General features: G+C 53.2%; 4 protein-coding genes across 4 annotated transcripts; 1 reads left to right on the forward strand and 3 right to left on the reverse strand.

Moving 5' to 3' along the window:
- Positions 1-7: 7 nt before the first annotated feature.
- Positions 8-5,425, reverse strand: H310_02118 (hypothetical protein). Its single transcript, XM_008865526.1, has 10 exons — positions 5,296-5,425; positions 3,902-5,233; positions 3,067-3,837; positions 2,807-2,941; positions 2,288-2,752; positions 1,729-2,235; positions 1,493-1,678; positions 1,381-1,453; positions 268-1,326; positions 8-219 (listed from the first exon to the last, which is right to left on the reverse strand). Exons 1-10 carry the CDS (start codon positions 5,374-5,376, stop codon positions 47-49), a joined length of 4,782 nt encoding a protein of 1,593 aa, XP_008863748.1. The 5' UTR covers positions 5,377-5,425; the 3' UTR covers positions 8-46.
- An 85-nt stretch (positions 5,426-5,510) lies between these two features.
- Positions 5,511-5,979, forward strand: H310_02119 (molybdopterin converting factor, subunit 1). Its single transcript, XM_008865527.1, has one exon. The coding sequence runs from the start codon at positions 5,530-5,532 to the stop codon at positions 5,800-5,802; it is 273 nt and encodes a 90-aa protein (XP_008863749.1). The 5' UTR covers positions 5,511-5,529; the 3' UTR covers positions 5,803-5,979.
- Positions 5,962-6,514, reverse strand: H310_02120 (hypothetical protein; the record flags this gene model as incomplete). Its single annotated transcript, XM_008865528.1, has 2 exons — positions 5,962-6,175; positions 6,225-6,514. The coding sequence occupies 2 exons, from the start codon at positions 6,512-6,514 to the stop codon at positions 5,962-5,964; spliced, it is 504 nt and encodes a 167-aa protein (XP_008863750.1).
- Positions 6,515-6,820: 306 nt separating this feature from the next.
- On the reverse strand, positions 6,821-8,942 carry H310_02121 (T-complex protein 1, epsilon subunit). Its single transcript, XM_008865529.1, has 6 exons — positions 8,779-8,942; positions 8,032-8,709; positions 7,889-7,978; positions 7,293-7,754; positions 7,075-7,237; positions 6,821-7,011 (listed from the first exon to the last, which is right to left on the reverse strand). The coding sequence occupies exons 1-6, from the start codon at positions 8,869-8,871 to the stop codon at positions 6,887-6,889; spliced, it is 1,611 nt and encodes a 536-aa protein (XP_008863751.1). The 5' UTR covers positions 8,872-8,942; the 3' UTR covers positions 6,821-6,886.
- Between the last annotated feature and the right edge of the window lie 1,023 nt (positions 8,943-9,965).

Here is a 9,965-nt window from a genome sequence, read left to right on the forward strand (position 1 = left end):
CACATTTAAATCACCCAAGCACACAACGCCTAAAGAGTCGTCCGTGTTAGAGCACATCTGCGAAGTCCTCGTCATCCTCTCGAAGGATGTATTCCTCGACTTCCGCATCTTCTACAAACGCGCATGTGGCCTCGTGTGTGCTTTGGTGTGTGTGGATGTCGTGGTGATTGCTTGTCGACGGTGATGTTGGCGGCAACTGCTGTGGGGCAAAGTACCATTCTACACTCGATGTCACGATAGGACTTGCGACATCATGCTAGTTCATACCAGACATAGTGTCTTCGTCGTCAAAGAGGCCGGTGCTGCGCCGCACGGCCTCACGTATGGCGTCGATTCCAGTGAGCGCAGTGGGGGCACAACCCGCATTGGTGAGTTCAATCGCGTGTGGCGGGGCCGAGTCGTCGTCGGTGACGGATTGCTTCGGCGCAAACAGCGTGTTGAATCGAGAGAGGAGCTCCACACGGGTATTGAGCGTCGTCAGAGCGTCGGCGCTGTATGATTCGAGGGTGTCCAGCATTTCTTGGCAGGACGGTTCATGGTGCGCGAAGGCGCCGATGCCTCCGCCAGCAGCTCCAGCCGCTGAATTCTCGTACGCAAAAAGGTATTTTTGTTTCAGAAACTCGTGGCGTTCAAGAATGGTGGCGGCGTTCTCTGGACGGTTGGGAACGACAAACCAGAGCACTTCGTAGGCCACGAGCGCGACAGCGACGCTGAGCATGTAAAACGTCCACCGGTCTTGGCTCGAGTAGTGTTCAAAATTCGACGCGGTGAGGAAAAGAACGCCGAGGTTCATTGCCACGCACGAGCGCGAAAGAAGGCCAAGGTAGATGAACCACGCACCAATGTCTTGGGCGTTGCGCGGCAGCGGCCGGCGCGTGCAGTAGCACAACTTGTATGCGTCCATGCGCAAGTTGATGGCGGTCTCGACAAAGGCAAAGATGGGGCTTGTCGGCAGCGGGAAGATAAACAGGGTGAACAACCCGAACTGGACCACGATCTCCGAGTAGTCCTCGTACGTGTTTTCGTACGTGTCGAGGGACAGCTCGTACTCCAAGTCATATCGATCGGTCGGCTTGGTACGCCTGCTGCCAAGGACCAGTTGCGCTATCGGCATGACCATACCGAGCACGTTGGACATGACGCGCCAAACGAACATGACGAAAAGCAGGTTTTCGAGTTCTGGGAGGCAGTTCGTGCCGTGGGAAATGGCGGAAATCGACGACGACGACGGCGGCGTGTGGAGGTTCACACACCCCATAGCTGTTCGTTTCACAAACGCCACAACGAATGGCGCGGAAAAGTGATTCAAGCTTTGAAGGCCAAACACTACACAAGGAATCCATGGATGAGAGGAAACAATCCCAGGAGCCGTCGGCATACTCTTCATGATCAAGTAATGCTCGTACTCGGACTGCGTTCGATAGTTTTCCCGATCGTTAAGCCAATGGGCAATCTACACCACGGTGACGGACGATCGAGTGTCGAAGTCTACCTTGGACGTGTACAAGGCATTGATTTGAATGAAAACGACTTGAAGCGCCGACGTGAGGGTTGCACCCCCGAGTGGCCCTGCTGCTTCGACCAGCGCAGGCTGGAGCGAGAACAGCGACACAACTACCGTGTAGAAGCACGTGACGATGGCTCCGATGACAGCGGCGGATGTTGCTTGCAGTTGCACCTGCATCCACCTTGAACATTCCTCCAGAGACACGAAAAACCTATACGCACCCTCATGTACGATGGAAAGACTCGCTCGACTTCGTTCGTGATCGGGTTCACTTGTTCTGTGCCATAATAGTCGGCGCGATCGTGCTCGTTGTCTTCGATTCCATTCATGCCCCACGCAATCGCGCACATGTAGTTCTTGCGCTGCCAGCATTTGGCGTACACGAATGCCCAGACGAGAATGACTAGTCCGAGTCCCATGTCGCGCAAGTGCACACCGCCCATTGCCGGGTCCACGTCATAGCTGTGGTAGTTGCCGTGGCGCAGGACGACGTACAGCACCGAGCAAGCAACAGGGATCAACAGGCATTGGGCATAGAACCCGAGCCAGAGAAAATACAACGCAATTTGCTCGCCGAAGTACGCGCGGACCTCCGCCAGCGGCTGGCGAAACGGGTAAATGCGATAGAGGAAGTTCACAAAGTAGCGTTTGTCCGGGTCGGGTTCGCCGTGGAGTTGCCGCGGCCGCCAGTACGTCAACCATGCGTTGGACAGCGACAGCAAGTTTGTCTACGCGTGTGGTTGTTACGAGGACGTGCCGAGGACGGACGACGCGATGTACCCATTCGAAGCGCGATGCTGCGTGCAGGCACGAGTAGCCTTCCAACAGGCCATTCGAGATCATACGTGCAGTATCAAGCTCGTCGTGGATGACGAGATGCAGGAGCTTCATGCAGTCCGTGACCTGAAACACCGATGGCGCGACGTCCGTGGTTGGGAGGTCCAGCTGAGTCGAGTGGCGCTGGTAGAGATATTGCATCGCATTCTTCCGAAAGTACGGAACAAACGGTGTGTATCGGTACGGTGGCGGCATTTTCTTGGATTTGGCCGCGGCGTCGTCGGCGAACATGGCTTCTCGCGAGTGAACGTTGATGCGGCGCGAGATTTGCGCCAACGACTCGTTGGGGAAAAATTGGTTCTCGACGACGGTCAAGGCATGTCTTCCGTACAACGCACACAGCTTTTGCTTGGCCGTGTGCACGTCGTATACAGCGTTCTCGATGGCAACTTGTCGCGCAGTCCAAAACTTCACAAGTCAAAACGTGGCGATCATGGAACTGTGCGTAAAGGACACACGTACCGATAGTCCTGGGTCCACAGCATTGCGGACTTGCAGTTTATACTTGCGTGCTTCGGCTTCCTCGGCCACAACTTTGCGTGGCGCAGTCAACTTAAAGTAAAGGTGTTTCCCGTCGCGGGAGATGTTGACGCCGACCTACACGAATTGCGCATACGTGAAAAGGACACAAATGTGTTCGTGTCGAACATTCACACAGATCAGGACAGTCGCCATCCAAGAGCCATGCAACCGCGTGCTGAAAGAAAGCGAGGACTCTGTACCTCGAGGCCGCATTTGTCGACAAGTCGCTTGAGCACAAGAACTCGAACGATCGACTCGAATTGGCTCATAGTGAGCAGCGCATCCTTTTCATGCACAGACGACGCGCCTGTAACTTTGAGCCATTCGAGGGTGAATTGCTGGCGGGCATGGGCGAGTGTTGCGTCGTTGGCAGATCCACGGGGATATGACTCCCAGTACTTGTCCAAGGCGACATGGAAGGGAATGGTCGTCTCTTTTGTCGTGGGGGCGCCATCGTCATCGGTGTAAGGGACAGTGGGGGGACCTCCATTGCGTTTGGGCCTGCGTCGCGCCCCCGCGAGCTTGTGAATTCGGGGGAGCAGCACGATTGTCCAGAGATTTCGCGCCAGTAGGATACACTGGATCGTGACGACGACGCCGGCCGCATTGACGATCCACCCGACAAATGCCGCGATTTTGGACGCCAGGTGGATGCGACACGGCAAGGTCAACGGACGGATCGTGGCTGCCATGACGATGGCGGTCGAGCTGGTGGAATTTTTGGTGGAGAGCGGTGGTGTGGCAGGAACGAGGGGTGTCGTTGGAACTATCGTCTCTGGGGCGACTGTGGTCGGTGCGGTGGTAAAAGCATGGCACTCCTGGTCCATGAAATCATGAAGCAGTATGTTGAGGGACGACGTGGACGAAGCATTCATTGCTGCTGCATGTTCAACTTTCTGGAAGACATGGGACAGTCCCATCTCGACAATCGTCTCGTCCCATGTGGCAGCAGTGAAGTCGCTGCTGGCCAGCTACAGCAACATCCCATGTGACGTCGCACAAGTACACAGAAGGCAGATAGCGAAACAATCGTACCGCAGCGATATCAGTCTTGACAAGATACATGGCCGTCGACAGCACGAGTTGTAGAGCCACGGCCAAGACCAGCACGAACGACTGGGCCTGGATGAGTTTGGGACTGCACCCGAGCGCCGCGGACAAACACAGGAGCACGCCGTAAACAAAGCAGAATCCAATCGAAACGCCTTCCATGATCCGAGTTTCCGTGTCAATATCCACATGGTCAGGGCGAGATGCAACCAAGTAAATGCCGACGCCCGCGATACTGAGAAATCCAAGTCCAAGCACAAACAAGACCGCGTCGAAGAAGTGCATGACAGAGCTGGTTTTTCGCATGGCTTTCTTCGTCGAGGCAGATGGGTCCGGGGACGAAGCGGGGTCGACGTACTTCAGCAGGAGCAGCGTTCCGTACTGAATGACAAGGAGGCCCGCAAGGGCGAGGAGCGCCATTTCGACGAACTGCGCAGTGTTGACGCAAAACTGAAGAATTGGACGGAGGCACGACTTGAACGTGGGCTGCACTGGCAGCGCAACAAACCCGGTCAAGAGTGTTCCGTCCAACAAGGTGGTGTTGGCACACGTAGTCGTGATAAAATCAGTCATCCACTCGGGGGTTTCCGTGAGTGGCTCGGGATAAAGCACTGCCGACACGTTGAATGTTCGCGAGAGCCACGGACGAGGGTCCAGTGACATCAAATTGGTCGTAGCCAGCATCATGCTGGTTGTGGCGTTTGTGTTGACCACTTGGGGGAACCACGCATCAAACCGAGCTTGCAGAAACAGGACAAATGCTTTGTCGGCTTCGGCCTGGATGAAGGTGGTCACAGGATGGGGCATGTCGTCGACGGACGAGTCATCCCTGGGAAACAAGATTGTCCCTTGGACGGTCGAGTGGTTCGTCGACGCTTCGTAGATTGCAAGCGCGTTACCAATGTCTGCTTGAAAGTACTCGAGGCCGGCCACACCGAGGCCCAGAAATGCCAAAAAGCAGATTATGCATGCGTCGTAGTATCGCAGGTACACCCAGCTCTTGGTCTTCGCCCCCTTCCAACCGAGGTATGGCGTCACACCCAGCAGAAAGATCAGCGCGTAAATAAACGACAAGACCGGCGCGTCCAAGAGCATGCCATACTCCGTCGCAACTCTGGCGTACGTTACCGAGCCAACGAGCAGCCACAGCAACACGAGCGACAGTCCGTTTGTCCGACGTAGGAAATTCGTGAAGACTGCTATGAAGGGGGATACAGGTTTGGGAAGATTGTTGCGCGGGTGTTTTGCCGCGAGGTTTGCCAAGTACGAGATCTCCTTTTCTTGAATATGGTAGGTTGTCTCGACCATTGTCTTGAGCTGGTCGACCACAAATCCACGGTCAGCAACCGCATCTGGACAAACATGCGCCTCTTTCCTACCTCGTCATGCATAATCTTGGCGCTGTTTGGGAATACCATCACGAAGTAGAACTGCCATGGCTTTTGCGTTGGTCGCTGCATGCTGTTGACGTTAAGCCGCCCGTCGGCTTCCTTGTGACCTTTCGCTAGAATATCGACTTAGTGGCTGGCCAATCAAGTCGCGCGGCTGACGCGTCGGATAATTTTCAAGGCCGGATAAAGTAGACTCAGCTCGAATTCATGTGAACAAACAAAATGGTCGTAGTGGTCAAGGTCCTGTACTTCGCCGCGGCGCGCGAGATGGTTGGACGGCGGGAAGAGAGTCTGGAATTGCAGCCTACGAACGAAGATGAACGTGTCACGACAGAAACACTTCGACGTATCTTGTGTGAGAAGTACCCTCGCGCGGCGCAATACTTGAAGGACATCACAATCGCGATCAACTTGGAGTACGTGGCTGAAGGCGATGTGCGGGAAATAGCTCATGGCGACGAAGTGGCGTTGATTCCTCCAATTTCCGGTGGCTAAATGGTCGTCTTCAAGACTTCTTGGACCGACTTAAAGTAGACTGACAAACGATGACGCATAAACGCGTTGTATTGATTGACTTTGTTCGCATCATGCAGTGATGTCACTGCGTCCACAACAGCGTCACTGGCGCTTCGATTGTGAAATTAACTATGAATGTCACAAGTGAGATTGGTTGCATGACGTCATTTGGCAAAGGATGACTTTGTTTTCCAGCTTGCGAATCGATGTTCTGTAGGTGGTTAGGAGGTGATCCTTGATTTGGAGTTGCTTTCGCTGGGCGCCATGAGCATTTTGTTGGTGTTCCAGTTGACTTTCAACAATAACGAGTCGGTGCTTTGTTTGGTCCCTCTCTCGCTTGTACTGCGCGTTCCTACGCGACATCATCCAGAGACGTTGTTCGTCCTCCTAATATATCCCACTCGCAACGGGATTGCGCCAGTTCCATCGCAAGCTGCTCGTTTCTCTTGAGTAACTCCTGTAATTTTTCTTGAATCTCTTGCTTTTCCTTTTCCCACAGACCATCTTTGTTGTCGTGGTTGCTTGCCTGGATTGAGGTGAGGTCGGAGGGGTGAGCCACCTCGATCGCAGTAGCCTGCGCCATGACTTCCTTGTGATACTCCAACAATTGGTCGCGCATCTCATCGAGCTTTGTAAGCGCATTCGTCCTCAGGAGCTCAATGCCGTTGTCGGCGGCTGGGATTTCGTCCATGGCAGCTAGTGATGGCAAATTTTGAAATAGCGCGCGAAAGTCGATTGTCCGTATCCGGATTAATTGGTGGATTTCTCGGCACATATGTGCGTCTGGATCATGACAATAAAAAACGAACACAAGGTGGAAACAATCAGATGACGGTCGATGGCGCCCCAGCGTAGCAGCAAGGCCACATGTATTGAGACCACGGACAATGAGGATACCAGACGTTCCTCCAACGGGGCCGGATCAAGGCACCGACGGACGGCACGAGTCGTCGAAGTGCGCCGACGCCGCGACAACCGCACGTCAAACGACAAGCAATCCGTCCAACCATAACGAATCGACGTCGGTTCGTGTTTTGTTACCTACACCTAATACTCGGTTATTCTACGCGTAAGCGCCTTCCAGCATCACGTCGTCGATCTTCAGGATCATGCGCACGACTTGCGTTGCCAGTTGGATTTGTTGTTGCTTCCCGATTAAGGTTTCAAACACGTTCTGTTCCTTCATGTCTACAAGGCGTACACCACGACGTGAACAACTCGCGGTGGAATCACCAAAGGAATCCAACGTACCAAACGTGCCAGTTTGGTTGCAGTCAATTCCCAGTCGGGGGTTCTTCTCCGAAATCTGTTGCGCTCGGACGGCCGAAAGCGAGTCGATGGGACTCAACCCCGAGTTTTCTGCAAGTGCCATCGGGATGTCTTCGAGAGCTTCAGCAAAACCACGAATGGCGTACTACACATATCGATGAGCATCATGCGGTCGTTCGCTTGCAAGAAAATTGACGAACTTGTTCGATGCCTGTGGTTTGGTTGGCATGGTTGCGAATAGCAATCGCGCAAGAGATTTCAGCCGCACCGCCGCCGTACACGACGCGATTGTTCTTGATCAAGTTGCGGGTCACACACATGGCATCGTGGAGCGCGCGCTTGGCTTCTTCGACAATCATCTTGTTGCCACCGCGGACAAGGACCGTGATCGCGTCCGACTTGGCGCAGTCTTCGATGACGAGCATGCGTTCCTTGGTCGTGCCGAACGCAACTTCGCGGACAATGCCGGCGTGGCCGAGCTTGTCGGCGGTCAGTTCAGAGAACCGCGGGACGATGCGACCGCCCGTAGCAATCGCAATCAGTTCCAGCTCGACGCCGCCCACCCAGCGGACGGCTGGGAGTTCGTTTTGAAGGAGCAAGTGATTAGCTTCGTCGTCAAAGCCCCACTGGCAGATCACAACGTTCGCGCCGCTGTCCTTGACCTGCATCATAGAACTGGTTAGGCTCGTGCACGGGAATACCTCGCCAAGTTCGCCATCGACGAGACAATCCGTCAGAGTACATCATGTCGACGCAAAATCCTGTAAACAGTCCATGGACCCAGAACTAGACGTACTTGCTGGATCATCGTGCGAAAGTACTCCTGCTCTTGCGCGTACAGGCTCTCGTATGCTTCGACTGACGTGATGTCGAGCTTGTGCTTGGTCTGCGAGAGCGATCCCTTCAGCACACGATCGAGTGAACAAAAGAGAATCGTACCTTGGGTTTCGGAGGTTCGAACGCGCATGTCAAGATGCACAGCTTGGCGTCGCGAATTTCCTTGGCCATTTGTGGATGGGAAAAGTCCTTGTCGACCACAATCCCGTGGATCAACTTGGTTTCTTCCAAAGTACCCCCGGGTTTACCCTCGACCTTAATCAGGTCGAAGTTGACGTCGCGGGTCTCCCAGTTAGCAACACTCGTCACAGCGTTCACGGCGATCTCGGCCATTTGGCGCTTGTATTTGTTGATGATTTTGCTGGACAACGTTGTCATGGCGGTCTCAGTGAGAGGCGCCGTGTTGTCCTTGGAAAACTCGATGCGGTCGCTTACGGCTTCCAAGTTCTTGACGGCAACCGCACATGCTTCTTCAAACCCGTCGGCGATGCGCATCGGGTGCAACCCACGTGCGAGAAGCTTCTCAGCTTGCTCGAGGAGCGCGCCGGCAAGCACGACTACTCCCGTGGTGCCGTCTCCAATTTCATTGTCTTGAGATTGGGACAATTCCACCAACAAGTGGGCAACGCGGTGTTCAACATGCATTTGTTCGAGAATTGTCGCGCCGTCGTTCGAGATCGTGACGTCGCCATCTTGGTTGACAAGCATCTTGTCCATGCCTTTGGGACCTAAGGACGTGCGCAACAAGCTCGACACGGTACGCGCGGCAAGGATGTTACTCTACGACAATTGCAATCCGCGTCAGATTGTCGTGGCCACACATCCAGCACACCATGCAGCTCGGCATACCTTGATCGCTTCAATGCCCTTGATTCGTTCTGTGTTTTCCTGGTCCCGCAGGATAATGTAGGGTCTTCCATACTCATCAAAGATCATGGACATGGTGGCGGCGGCGGGGGTTGCTTAGATATGGACGACCACCGATCGCTCCACCTTCAGTTTCTTTCTTTCTGCCCCCTCCGTTTGGCAATTTATTGCATCCATGTATTTACTATTCACCTTTGTATGAAAGTCCATTTAATTTTCATCGTAAAATATTCTATACATTTAGAGTAGTTCGGATGTATGTAGCACCTTTCGGACACGTACCTAAGATGCTTATACTTGAAAATTGTAAAGAAACCTCGTCAAGATATATCCAAATATATATTGTCCAAACCCAGTGCAACATGTTCTGACTTACCTTTGTTTTGTATGAGCCCTAATAAGAACGATTTGCCTTGCCTTGCGTGCGACGACATAGCACAGCCCAGAAATTTAATTGCGCACACCAGAGCGAATCTGAGGTCGTGTGTACAATATCCTGCAGGCGTACCTCGGGGAGGAATAAGCCCCAATCGTGCGTGTCACTGAAGTCCAATTTTTTCCTTTCGTCGGGAAGAGTGGCAGGTAGGTATTCAAGCTGTACCGCTTCATGACGAGGCAAAACAAGGAAGACCCCTAAGAATGACTCTGTCATATATTTTTATTAACGTAACAACTTCGCAAACGCTACCAATATCGTAATTCTTCTAATGTGATGTCATCGACGTGGTGTGAAGGATTTTCACTGGCGATATCTCCATTCTAGAGAGCGGACCTAAGTCCATCCGACCAGTGGAGCTGGAAGTGACAATGTCACATGGATTGCTGCTGTGCAATTTGAGGGGTGGCCAATCGAACCCAACGAAATCGTGCATAAACTTGTCAGATGCTGTCACACCATGCTGAAGTACCTTGTTTTGTTGGACGCGGCTGGTAATTGCGTTTCGAACAGCGGCATGCAGCTGGCACCCAGAGTTGCCCAAAGTCTTAGCATGCTCACAACAATGTCACCAAAGTAGGTAATATTAAAGACTTCTATAATCTTGTGGCTGGTTGCCTTGGATTTTCGTGTACAAGTACTGCTGCAGACCTGTACAACGTTGACGAGATAAGTTTCAAGACAAAAGGTACAACCAAGCGCGTTGTTGCCATTTGCGGACCCAAGAACATGC

This window comes from Aphanomyces invadans (genome assembly GCF_000520115.1).
Source record: "Aphanomyces invadans strain NJM9701 unplaced genomic scaffold supercont1.3, whole genome shotgun sequence".
NCBI lineage: Eukaryota > Oomycota > Saprolegniomycetes > Saprolegniales > Verrucalvaceae > Aphanomyces > Aphanomyces invadans.

What these genes read in the sequence shown, in the direction of transcription:
- H310_02118 (XM_008865526.1), bottom strand. Translation starts at nt 5,376, where the DNA reads ATGCAGCGACCAACGCAAAAGCCATGGCAGTTCTACTTCGTGATGGTA. An exon ending in CCAAGATTATGCATGACGAG is followed by an intron (nt 5,234 to 5,295) that starts GTAGGAAAGAGG and finishes GTGGTCGACCAG; the next exon opens with CTCAAGACAATGGTCGAGAC. An exon ending in GCATTACTTGATCATGAAGA is followed by an intron (nt 1,327 to 1,380) that starts GTATGCCGACGG and finishes TTCCTTGTGTAG; the next exon opens with TGTTTGGCCTTCAAAGCTTG.
- H310_02119 (XM_008865527.1), top strand. Translation starts at nt 5,530, where the DNA reads ATGGTCGTAGTGGTCAAGGTCCTGTACTTCGCCGCGGCGCGCGAGATG.
- H310_02121 (XM_008865529.1), bottom strand. Translation starts at nt 8,871, where the DNA reads ATGTCCATGATCTTTGATGAGTATGGAAGACCCTACATTATCCTGCGG. An exon ending in AGGGCATTGAAGCGATCAAG is followed by an intron (nt 8,710 to 8,778) that starts GTATGCCGAGCT and finishes CAATTGTCGTAG; the next exon opens with AGTAACATCCTTGCCGCGCG. An exon ending in TCGAACCTCCGAAACCCAAG is followed by an intron (nt 7,979 to 8,031) that starts GTACGATTCTCT and finishes TCGCTCTCGCAG; the next exon opens with ACCAAGCACAAGCTCGACAT.